General features: G+C 36.3%; 1 protein-coding gene across 1 annotated transcript; it reads left to right on the plus strand.

The window, feature by feature from the left end:
• On the plus strand, positions 1,786 to 11,108 carry LOC109216586 (4-hydroxy-tetrahydrodipicolinate reductase 1, chloroplastic-like). Its single transcript, XM_019380782.1, has 9 exons — positions 1,786 to 1,896; positions 2,012 to 2,207; positions 2,627 to 2,864; positions 4,266 to 4,399; positions 4,484 to 4,558; positions 5,873 to 5,974; positions 10,128 to 10,237; positions 10,329 to 10,416; positions 10,629 to 11,108. The coding sequence occupies exons 2-9, from the start codon at positions 2,031 to 2,033 to the stop codon at positions 10,695 to 10,697; spliced, it is 993 nt and encodes a 330-aa protein (XP_019236327.1). The 5' UTR covers positions 1,786 to 1,896; positions 2,012 to 2,030; the 3' UTR covers positions 10,698 to 11,108.

The raw sequence follows: 11,892 nt of genomic DNA on the forward strand, positions 1-11,892 counted from the left end.
CGGTACTATTTCGAGGTCGAGCACACTTGACCTCGGTATTCCTCGAACTCCTGTCTCCGGGCATTACACTCTGTCTTCGAGCTCGAGCCTGGTCCACCAGTTTCGAACTTAACCTCTCCCGAACTCGGGCCTGGGGTGGAACCTCGATCTTCTAGACCGGGAGCATATGATTTTGACCGTATACACACTACAAAAAATGGAATTAGCTACGAACTTCGTCGCTAATCTGTAGCTAAATCGCTCGTAGCTAGCATAATTTCTTGATAATCTGCCGTTAATTTGTTGCTAGATAAAATTAGCGACTGAGTTTTCTGTTTATCTAGAACATTTGTCCATCGCTAAAACCTTATTTTTTAGTAGTGAAAATAAAAGTACTATCACTTTTATTTTTCGAGATTCAAACTATATGACTTTGACTGATATTTTAAAATATATATTATTAATCATATTAGCATATGAAATTATAACTAATAGTATCTTTCATATAGTTTTTGCATATTTAAATTCTAAAATATTAAGTTGATCTAATTAATTTAACTTCTAAAATTAAAGTCAAAAGTGACACTTTTGGATGGGAGCAACAAATACTCACATAGTATTTATATTAATATACTATATTAAATTCACAAAGACACTTAGCAAAATATCGTTTGCCTTTTTTACCCTTTAAAAATAACTTTTACAAGTGACAAAATTACAATTTAAGTTAGTTTCCTAATACCTAAGACTTTGAAATCAATTAAAATTTGCATATTGATTTTTTCTTATTAAAATAGGTAAAAATTATAATATTTAAGAATTTAAAATCAATAATATTTTATCCTATATAAATCATACTAAATGAAAATTTCAAAATACATCATTTGTACAACACTTATCAAATTAAAACGAGAAAAATTATTTGATACCACATCTAATCATACTAAACCATACAAGCCTAAATTTATATTATAAAAGCACGGAGCCCTACATAAAATGCTAATTGACTTTTTTTATCATTTTAAAATAATTTGTGTATTGAATAAAAATATAGTGGAAATATTTTACTAACATTTAAGATTTAATATTAGTTAAAAGTTTTACTAATTAAATATTTTCTTATTTGAACTATATAGGAAGTCCAAATATTTAGGTTTCAAAATGGATTATACATAAAAAAAAAACATCTACTTTAACATACACACACTTAGTGAATTCAACAACCTTTTCTGGTGATTTGTTCGTCCTATTAAATTTTCATGTTCTAGTAATATTTTCGTTCCTCGTGCACATTTTGTGACAAAGTTATTAAATAACATATATATATATATATATATATATATATATATATATATATATATATTAATAACTAAAACCTCACTACATCAGTAACATTAAAACCATTGAAAGGAGATAAACTGAGAAGACATCTGACTCATTTTTTTAAAATTTATGTTATTTGATACTTTTTTAAAGGATCTTATAAACGATTCAGTGTTTAAGAAAAAAATTTAAACCTTAAATCTTCCATCTTCAAGGGCTATGTGTTTTTACTTATTGAACTAAAAAGAAAGTATGATAACTTGTGAAAATTGAACCGATATTATGAAATTAGAATATAATTTAAGGTGAATATATTAAATAATTATTGAGGACTTTTATGAATGAATTTTTTATATTGAGTTAGTTGTATAACATTAATATTTATCAATTTCAGAAGCTTATACATTATTTTATAACATAATTATAATTTTGTAATTTTCTTACAAAAATTACTATTGAGATGGGAATAGGCGAGTGTTCTAAAAAGATTTAACCTAAATTGCACAAAACAGAAAAACCCTCAAAACACAAAACCCAAAACCTCGTACTGGCGGCAGTAGTACCACATTTCCGCCGTCTCTTTTGCTTTCTCAGGTACTATCCTTCTCCCTTCTCCCTTCTCCGAAATGGACCAATTTTTATAATTTATGTTTTTTTTTTCAATGTTGAAAGTATTTTTTGGGTGCTGTGGCATTTGTTTTTGTTCCAGGGAAATCCATCGGTAAACAATGTGGGCCGCCATTAAAGTTCCATCGAATATCCATGGAGGAATAATTCATTACAACTGTAGCAGCAAAAATGGTAATAGCAGAGGGCGAAAATCTTTGGTGAAAATGTGTTCTACTTCTGACCAACATGTTCAGCTCATTCAGAAAACGCCTTCAATCGATGCACTTCCTATAATGGTACTTTCCCGTCAATCTACCTGGCATTATTATTACTTGTTGTTTCAATAATTTGCTGTAGTAGCGACTACGCGATGACATTTAATTACACGGGCTAAAACTGTTCTATATATTTTATGAGTTTTAAAGTTATATTCACCATCCTTGTAAGGAATCTTTACACTATCATGTCACACCTTTAGTCTGTAGATATCCTTTGAGTGACCTTACAGTGTAAAAAATTATTAACAGTTAGTGTACATAACTTAAACTCACGTTTTACGCCAATTGCAATTGGTGGTATCAAATATGGTAGTCTCATCAAAAGTTAAGCTATAGTATAGCATGAATTTGTATTTTTAACTATGTTATATGTGAGTACTTTTTAATTCAGATTGATTAAGCTCAATTTTTGTTTGGTTCTATTTGATGAAATAAAGGTGAATGGTTGTACTGGAAAAATGGGCAGGGCAGTGCTTGAAGCATCAATCTCTGCGGGACTTCAACCTGTTTCTGTATGTTTTAGTGGTCCGGAAGATGCAGGAAAAATTGTGGAGGTGAGTGGAAAAGAGATAACTGTGCATGGTCCTTCGGACAGAGAAAACATCTTGTCCTCTGTCTTTGAGGAACACCCGAATTTAATTGTAGTGGACTACACAGTGCCTGCCGCTGTGAATGGTAAGACAAAGATTCAAAAACTTATTTTCGAGTATCTTTTGGCTGTTCTGATATGCTACACATGTATTGATCTCCTTTTTGTTTTGATTTTATTGTGTTTGATCCCAATGCTCAGATACTTTTGGATGTCTACGAATTACTTTAGACCTGCTGAATCACTGGTATTGAAAATAAAAGGAAATAAGGATCAAACAATACCGCTGTCCTATTGAAGACAAATGTACATATCCTACTGCTGTGCCTGTACTAAGTCCTCTCTGAAATTTGGGGGGCTTTATTAGTTATAAATGTTTTTTTGTTATTAATAGTGTGGAATTACAATCTTGAAGGAAGCATATCCACATGTTATCATAAACAATAGGTTAGCAACATTGCCGCTGGGCTTTGATCTAGTGGCAAGAGTTCAGCACGTGAGTGTGGGTTTTAGGCACACATCACAAGTATGGACCCTGCCGCAGCCAAAAGCATGGGAATTAAGTAGAGAAAGTTAGAGGGGCAGGCTCATTATCTATCGAGTTTCGAACTGTGCGCCATTGGCATCGGGGATTTCTCCGTTATAGAAGAAAGGAAAAAAGGTTAGCAACATTGGTTGACCTTATCACAAGAAGCAGTTGGAGTCTATTCTTGGAAGTATGCTTTTGAAGAGATATTCAGTCTCTGGAATGGAAGAAGTAGACAACATCATATACAAGAACTATAGTTGCACAAGAATAGGTGAAGGGGACTGCAGAATGATGTGGACAGCAGCGGAAACATTTTAGTGGCTAGGTTTTACATGACACATCACACATGTCTAATACAAGTCAACTTGCAGAGAAGATGGTTTCTCTTTTTTTTTGGTTGTTGTGAAGGTTCTGGTAGATCTTTAAGATATATCCTGCTAATTGCCACTTGGCAAATTGTGTGTATATTTTGGAACCTTTAAGGTATTAAGTGCGTGATGCTGGGAAGCAAGTAGTGACTAGCTGGTAACAGCAGAAGCTTATGATTATATGCAGACATGGAAAGCTGTTCCTTTATGAATATTTTGGACAGTTTTGTTAGAAAGAAACCACAAGTGTTGAGAGTAAGGCATAGAATATTTCTCTTATAAAGTGTAGATGTCTTTATGACTTAAAAATTTTGGTGTACGGGGAAGGTTGATAATGATTTTTGATAAAATGCTGGACGTTATAGATTGTCTACATACTCAGATACACAATCATCCTGACGCTGAAGTTTGTATAAATAAAATTTACCAGCATAAGTAGGTTTCTGTGATATCTATTGCACATGTCTTTAGTGGAGGGGAGAAGAGGATGCGGAATGAGGTTTAGAAAACAAAAGCACCAAAATGATGTCTATCGCATTCTCCGCAGGAGATGCCATTGTAATGTTCTTGTTACCACTATGATCCTGCAGATAATGCTGAATTATACAGCAAAGTTGGAGTGCCTTTTGTGATGGGAACCACTGGTGGAGATAGGGAGAAGCTTTACAAAACAGTGGCAGACTCAAAAGTTTATGCTGTGATCTCACCACAAATGGGAAAGCAGGTTTACACATTTTGCTCTTCTATTTTCTTTTAATAGTATGCCAGACTTTAGTTTAACAGGGGGTATACCTTGCCTCTGTTTTAGGTGGTAGCTTTTCTCGCAGCCATGGAAATCATGGCCGAACAATTCCCTGGAGCTTTCTCCGGGTACACTCTACAGGTTTGTCTTCTTCGTCGTGCGAATTGACCATTGGTTTACAAGCTCTTGTATATTCAGCCAATGTTTCTTATTGAGACCTTGATAACTAAAACAATTTCAGATTAAATTGAAATGCTGACTATATTTTGTATGCTTTTATTCTTTTACCATGAATGTGCTTAGTTGCATTACTTGCATGGTATCCTTGGTTTCTGATCTCGTTGACAATACATGTATATGAGGTTAACATAAATTCTTTTTCTTCGGAGATTTGCATATATTAGACCCAAATGGCTTTTGAATTTAATGTTGCTATAGAAAATGTTAAGAGCTACTGGGAATCAATTTTACGGCAGACAGCAGAATTGGACTAGTAATTCATAATTAAGCACTAAATAACTGATTATCATTTTTACATTTTTCACTAAAAATGGTAATTGCTTGATTTTGTGTACATGAAGCTTTTAATACTGAAGATATATAGTGAGAACAAGCTCAGTGGTGACGGGTATGCATGAATTGCTGTATTTGGCATTTCGTGTCCATGTTGTGGCTGGATATCTAAAGGGCCAATTAAAACCACCAGTTGTTCGATTCGTGTGTGATTGGGCCACTAGGCCGCTGGATGTTGTTATCTCATCTTGCTGCGTGATTACAATGGCTGTTCCTCACTCATTGAGGAGTTTAGCAGCTGTTCCTTTTACAACTGGGGTTTTGGTATGCCTCTTAGAGTTCATGAATGGAGAGAAATAGTCAGGGCATTAAGGGGTCTGAAATGCCTTGCAAATATCTGAACATTAAAATACACTTTTTCAACTTCAACCAAATATTGTCCAAATGCCTATTAAATCATTTAGTACCCACCAGGTATCATGCCTGCATTTTAGGTGACTATTTGCATGCTCCAGGATTAGGCAGAGCAATTTAAAGACTGTCTTTCTTTGGTTCGGTTCTTTTATTATTTTCTTCTTCTGATTTGACATAGAGTGGACATGCCTCATGCTTATCTTACTGAAATATGAAGGAACTGGTCCGCGAAGAATTATTGGAGTTCTGACTCTTTTTGATTGTGCTGTTTAACCTAAGATATCTATATCTAATTGAGGCAAATCTGGGAATCCGATCATATATGTGATGCACATGATTGTTGCCTTGGCTAATTATCGGTGTATTTGTGGTGCATTTGTTTTCTTCTTTGCTTGCCCTTTATTATTCTCTATTTTGCTGATCCTCTTGCAGTCTTATTCATCTCAACGTGTTAACAGAAAATTCAGTTTGATTTATAGTATCCTGTGATTGAAGTCTGAATTTTGAGCCTGTTTATTAAATTATAAGGTGATGGAGTCCCATCAAGCAAGTAAATTGGACACCTCTGGAACTGCAAAGGCTGTTATCTCTTGCTTTCAGAAATTAGGCGTTTCTTTTGATTTGGATGAGGTGCGTCTGCAATTTTTTTTTATTCAATAATGACAGAACATTTGTCCTATTCTGGTTCTTCTATACCCTTTTCTCTCAAATTTCCATTCCTTCTTCCATTTTATTTCGTCCTGACTTTATCCTTTTCATAAAATAGTGCTCATGGTCTTCTATACTCTTACGAACGCGTTCATCTTTACTCAATTTGACTATTTTCTAATACCGCCAACTTTTTTTGATGATGTGAGTACCGTTATTTTAATAACAAAAGCATCCAGAAGATGCGTAAATTACAAAAGAGGAACATATCAGCTCCTAAGGAAGACAAAAAAGAAACCTATAAAAGGACTACAGTGCTGATAAATTCCAAAAAAAGTCAGAGCTATACACGGGTATGATTAACCCAACGAAAGAGGAAAACTAAACATCTAGCCTTAAGTTTGCATCCGACAGTTGTAATGCCGTCAAAGCATTTTTGATTCCTTTCTGTCCATTAGCCCCACAAAATAGTAGCAGGAACCATAGACCAGATTTTCTTGATGGACTTGTCAACTTTCCAGTTGCTCCAACACACAAAGGCTTCCCTGACACTGCATGACACAGTCCATTGCATTCCATTTCTAATACTCCCAACTTTACTGTCCTGCTTAAATAAGTTGAACGGGTAAGAATCTGATAGCATAGAGAAAAAGATTGACTTTATTGCTCCATGGAAGTTCTTATGCTTCATAGCTCTTAAAGTGAAGCATCTGAATTCAAGGTCATTGATGGAGAGTTTCAGGCCTAGGTTGGAGCCAAGTTGAGTGGAAATAACTGCCACAAACAGTTTTTTTTTTGTTTTAACTTTAACCATGTTTTTTTTTTATATGCACCGGGTGTCTGAGTCTCTAAGAGCCCCGACTAATCCCGGGGGTGCACAGGCCCTCGGCAAGGAGTTTCCCGCAAGTGCACCACGGTTAATTCAGGTTTTACCCAGTCCGATGGCCCTCAGAAATTGTTTGCACCCAGTGGATTTTGAACTTGAGACCTTGAAAGGGAGCAAACCCCAAGGCTCAAGTCTATTGCCACCAGGCCAACCCCTGAGGGTTACTTTAACCATGTTTTAGATAACTGAAATGGGCTTCATGAGAGGATCTGATGATAAAGCCATCAGACTCGTACAGTATGAATGTATCACCTCCCTCCACTCCTGTGTATTGCTTCAAAATGGCGCTTTTTGCGTTAAAACTTTTCTTTATTTTTTTGATGAAGTAAGGTGTTATATTGCTGGCATCAAGAAGATGCAAATCATTACAAAAGAGGCTGGTTAGCTCCATTTACACAAAAATATAGTTCTGACCAGGGAGCTAACCAGAAGCGCCAAAAGCCTAAAGTTGGCCATCAAATTAATGACAGAGAGCTAATAAAATCTAGAAATGGAATTAAATCATTTACAGAGGAAAGGTTGCTCCAGCTATATAGATTCCTAAGGCACTTTGCTTTCAGGTAGCTGTTGGGAGTTGATATTCCATCAAAGCATCTGCGATTCCTTTCTGCCCAAATACACCAAAATATACATGCTGGGATCATATGCCAGATCTTCTTGATGGTTCTACCGACTTTCCATTGACTCCAACTTTCAACTGCTTCTTCTATGCCTTGTGGTATTGTCCAACTTATGCCAAAAATTGAAAGAAACATGTGCCACAAATCTGCAGCCACTCTGCAGTGTAATAGCAAATGGTTTATAGATTCTGAGTTGTCTAAACACATGTAACATCTATTCACCAGCTGGAAATTCCTTCTACATAAGTTGTCTTGAGTTAAAATAGCACCTTTAAGAGCTATCCAGGTGAAGCACATGACCTTTGTGGGGAGTTTTGTCTTCCATATGAGCTTCCATGGCCAAAGCTCAATTACTTCATTGCTAGCACACAATTTCTTGTATCCTACCTTCACTGAATAACAACCTCCGTTCAGATTGCCCCATCTTAAACTGTCTTGAGCTTGTGTATTCATTTGAAAACTTTCCAGTAGCCGGAAAAGATCAAAGAGTTCCCCAAGTTCCCATTCCTGCATGTGCCTTCTGAAGAGGGGATCCCATATGTTCCCTGATCTGTATTGGGCAATTTTTGAGTCTGGATCAACTGCTATCTGGTACAGGGCTGGATGAGTGTCTTTTAATGGTTGATTGAGAAGCCATCTATCCTTCCAGAACCTAACCGAGGTGCCATCTCCAATTTTAAATGAAACGTCCTTAAAGAATTCCTCTTTCAGACTGTTGATAAATTTCCAAGGACCAACACCATGAGGGGCTCTACTCTGTTTGGTACTCCATTGGTCTAGCTTTCCGTACTTGGCATTCACTACTTCCTTCCATAAACATGTTCCTTCCTGACCATATCACCACCACCACTTCATAAGCAAACTCTTATTGTGCTTGGCCAGGTCCCTAACACCCAATCCACCTTGATTCTTAGGTTGAATTACCTTAGACCATTTTACCAAATGAAACTTGTGGCCTTCATTGTTCCCTTTCCAAAGAAAGGATCTTCTGATTTTGTCCAGTTGTCTTTGGATCTTTTTGGGCATAGGAAATAAGGACATGATATAGGTTGGTAGGCTGTCCAAGATACTATTGATCAGTGTCAATCTTCCACCCATGGAGAGGTATTGCATTTGCCAAGTTGCCAATCTTTTTTCCACCCTCTCAAGGACTCCGTTCCAAACCCCTATTGCTTTGTATTTTGCTCCCAGTGGAAGGCCTAGATATGTTGTTGGGAATGAGCCAATTACACAGCTCATAATTCTAGCCAACTCTTCCAAGTTAGGCACTGTATTCACAGGGTAAATCATACTTTTTTGCATATTAATGTGTAATCCCGAGATAGCTTCAAAAATCAGTAAAGTCAAATTTAGGAACTGGACCTGGAGCTTCTCTGCCCCACAGAAGATTAAAGTATCATCTGCATAGAGCAAATGTGACACTGCAACTGAGTCAGTTGTGTTGTTTCCCACCCTGAACCCTTCAATCCACTGCATTTGTTTTGCCTTGTCTAGCATTCTGCTCAAACCCTCCATTGCAAGGATAAAAAGAAAAGGAGAAAGAGGATCTCCTTGTCTAATTCCTTTCTGCGGTGAAAAAAACCAACTGGAGCTCTATTCACCAAGATGGAATACTTAACAGTGGTAAGGCTGTACTTGATGCATTTTATCCATCTGTCACCGAACCCCATTCCTTTTAAAAGGGAAAGAAGGTATGACCAATTAACTTGATCAAAGGCCTTTTCTATGTCCAGCTTACAAAGAATACCTGGAACACCACTTTTCTACCTCCCGTCTAGCATCTCATTAGCTATCAGTGATGCATCTGTGATTTGTCTATTTTTCAAAAAAGCATTTTGCTCTTTTGAAATCAGCTTGTCGATGAGTGTTTTGATCCTCTCAGCTAGGAGTTTAGCAATTTGCTCTTTTAAAACTTTTCTTTATATTGAATCAAATTTCTGAAACGGTGACGAGATTTGACAGACATAGAGTACAGATTACATCCACTATTTTTTCTTCCGAAGCTATCAATATATTATCATCCCTGGCACTTTATTGTCATGCTACTTGCTCCTATATCATATCTTCTTCCATCTGGTTCCTATATCTTCCCATAGTGCCATTTTGCTTTGGGGTTTCCGAACCCTTCCGCGACCCTTTTCCTGGGACACGTATTCCTGTAGATAACTTGCAGATGTATGTTTCTCTTTCTTTCTTGGACATTCATCTAGCAAAACTCACCACGTTCTCTTAAATCCATTGTACAATTTCGATAAAAGCAAAAAGTCTTGAGTAAATTCTATTTCCTGTGCGGGATAACTGTTCTATTAAGCTTGTCTGGGATGGTTTCTCTACAGACTGTCAAGTTACCAAATATTTTCAAACTGTGCTTCAAGTTTGGAAGGGAAAGAGAATGAAACGAAAGATACAAGGTCTAATATATTTCCAGCCTTCTTCACGTTTTGGAGGAGAAGCGAATGAAATGAATGAAGAAAGATTAAATTAAATTGGAGTTGGAGCATATAGAGAAATTCAATTTGCTCTCAAGCGTTGAAAGTGATTTTTCTATATAACTTGCATTTTACAAGGTAGAATACCGATTCTCAGATCCTAACAGAATATTTAATTATCCTCATGAATATTCTGTCAGGTACAACTAATACGAGATCCCAAGCAACAAGTTGAGATGGTTGGTGTCCCAGAAGAACACTTGTTAGGCCATGCTTTCCACATGTACCATCTGACCTCACCAGACGGAACGTAATACTGTCTATCCTTTCTTTCCCCTATCTTAATTTGGTTGCCAATGTTTATAAATTGAACAACTTTAACTTGGTATCTCCTTTTTCAGGGTTTCTTTTGAATTTCAACACAATGTTTGTGGTAGATCAATCTATGCGGAGGGAACTGTTGATGCCATACTTTTCCTTGCTAAGAAGGTAATCTGAACCAAAAATGTCGAAATTTGCTATTGGAGCTTCTCTTTGCTGCGATTTCACCATGCATCTCAAGGAAAAAAATTCAGTTAGAAATAGAAGTTTCAAATATAATTGAAGTCTTTCCAACTATTGCTCTAGCTATTGTTGTGATGCGTTCAAGCTTTTTACTCTCCATTCACCAAAGAATAACACTGGATGTTTTCTGAATATAGGTGAAATTGAAAGAAGAGAAGCGAATATACGACATGATCGATGTGCTGCGGGAGGGAAACATGCGATAACAGCTGAGTAACATATGCTGGAGTAGGATGTATAACATTTAGACCTAGGAATGCAGAGAAACAAATGTTGGGTTCAATTTTCTTGGATTTGTCCCTCCAGTGGTTCTTGATGCTTTCGGATTTGTTGTTGCATGATTCTTAAGATGCAGCTACCAAAATAATATAAAAATTCTATTATGACTAGTCGGTTTATCTTCATCCTCCATACAAGTATCATGTGTGCTTCTCTTGAGGAGCTTGTTGTATGCCTTTTTTTCCTTCTACCCTTTGTACTACCATAAGAGAAGGAATGTGATAGGAAGGAGGTTCCCAATGTTTCTGAGAATTACAATATTCACCATGTATTGAGTTTTGGCTATTTTACTATTGAGATTATTAGTACATGATTTACATTCATTAGGTTTGATTTGATTTTATCTGGTCCAATTATTGTAATATATGCCTGGATTAGATGTAATCTTGCCTAGAATCAATAGTATACCAATGTATGTTTGCAGTATTACAAATCCCAAGCAAGCTCGAGGGTGTTATCAAAGTCTTTCCTTTATTTCTCTCTTTGAGTTTGAGAGTCAAGCCACGAATTTTTCATATCCTTTTAAATATTTTGAACTATTAATTATTGTTACTTATAGTACCTTTTATCAAGTTTCCAAATTTGTAAATTTTATTTCAAAAAGCTTAAAAGATTCTATATTCAAATTCATGGTCAAAATTGAAAAGTTTGACTCTCGAAATTTGAACTGTATCATACAAATTAGGATGGATGGAGTAGATATTATGGTCTATATCAGTCGGACTATGGGCTGTGGGACAAAAATTAAAATGATCTGTATAGTCCTAGTGATGTTTCAGTTAAAATATCATGGTATAGCCAGTTTTCACACTGGTCAATGAAAAATAGCCAGCGTTTATCAAGTCAATGAAAAATAGCCACTATTTTGCTGCAACAGGGACCGGTCCAGTATAATATACGGGAGTTCTGGTGCATTTGTGTACGAACTCCAGCATATTATGCTGGACCGGTATACTTTGCTAACTCCTGTAAAATTTGCGGGAGACTGGAGCACCAGTGCTCCAAACTCCAGTATATTATACTGGACAATTATACTTGCTGGAACTCCCGTAAAATTTGCGGGAGTTCCAGCATAATTATGCTTGAACTCCCGTAAAATTTGCGGGAGTTCCAGCATAGTTA

This window comes from Nicotiana attenuata, chromosome 1 (assembly GCF_001879085.1).
Source record: "Nicotiana attenuata strain UT chromosome 1, NIATTr2, whole genome shotgun sequence".
Classification (NCBI taxonomy): Eukaryota; Viridiplantae; Streptophyta; class Magnoliopsida; order Solanales; family Solanaceae; genus Nicotiana; species Nicotiana attenuata.

Excerpts from the sequence above, each read along its gene's own strand:
- LOC109216586 (XM_019380782.1), top strand. The coding sequence starts at position 2,031 with ATGTGGGCCGCCATTAAAGTTCCATCGAATATCCATGGAGGAATAATT. Across the intron at positions 2,865-4,265 it reads AGTGCCTGCCGCTGTGAATG|ATAATGCTGAATTATACAGC; the intron begins GTAAGACAAAGA and ends ATGATCCTGCAG. Across the intron at positions 4,559-5,872 it reads TCTCCGGGTACACTCTACAG|GTGATGGAGTCCCATCAAGC; the intron begins GTTTGTCTTCTT and ends TTAAATTATAAG.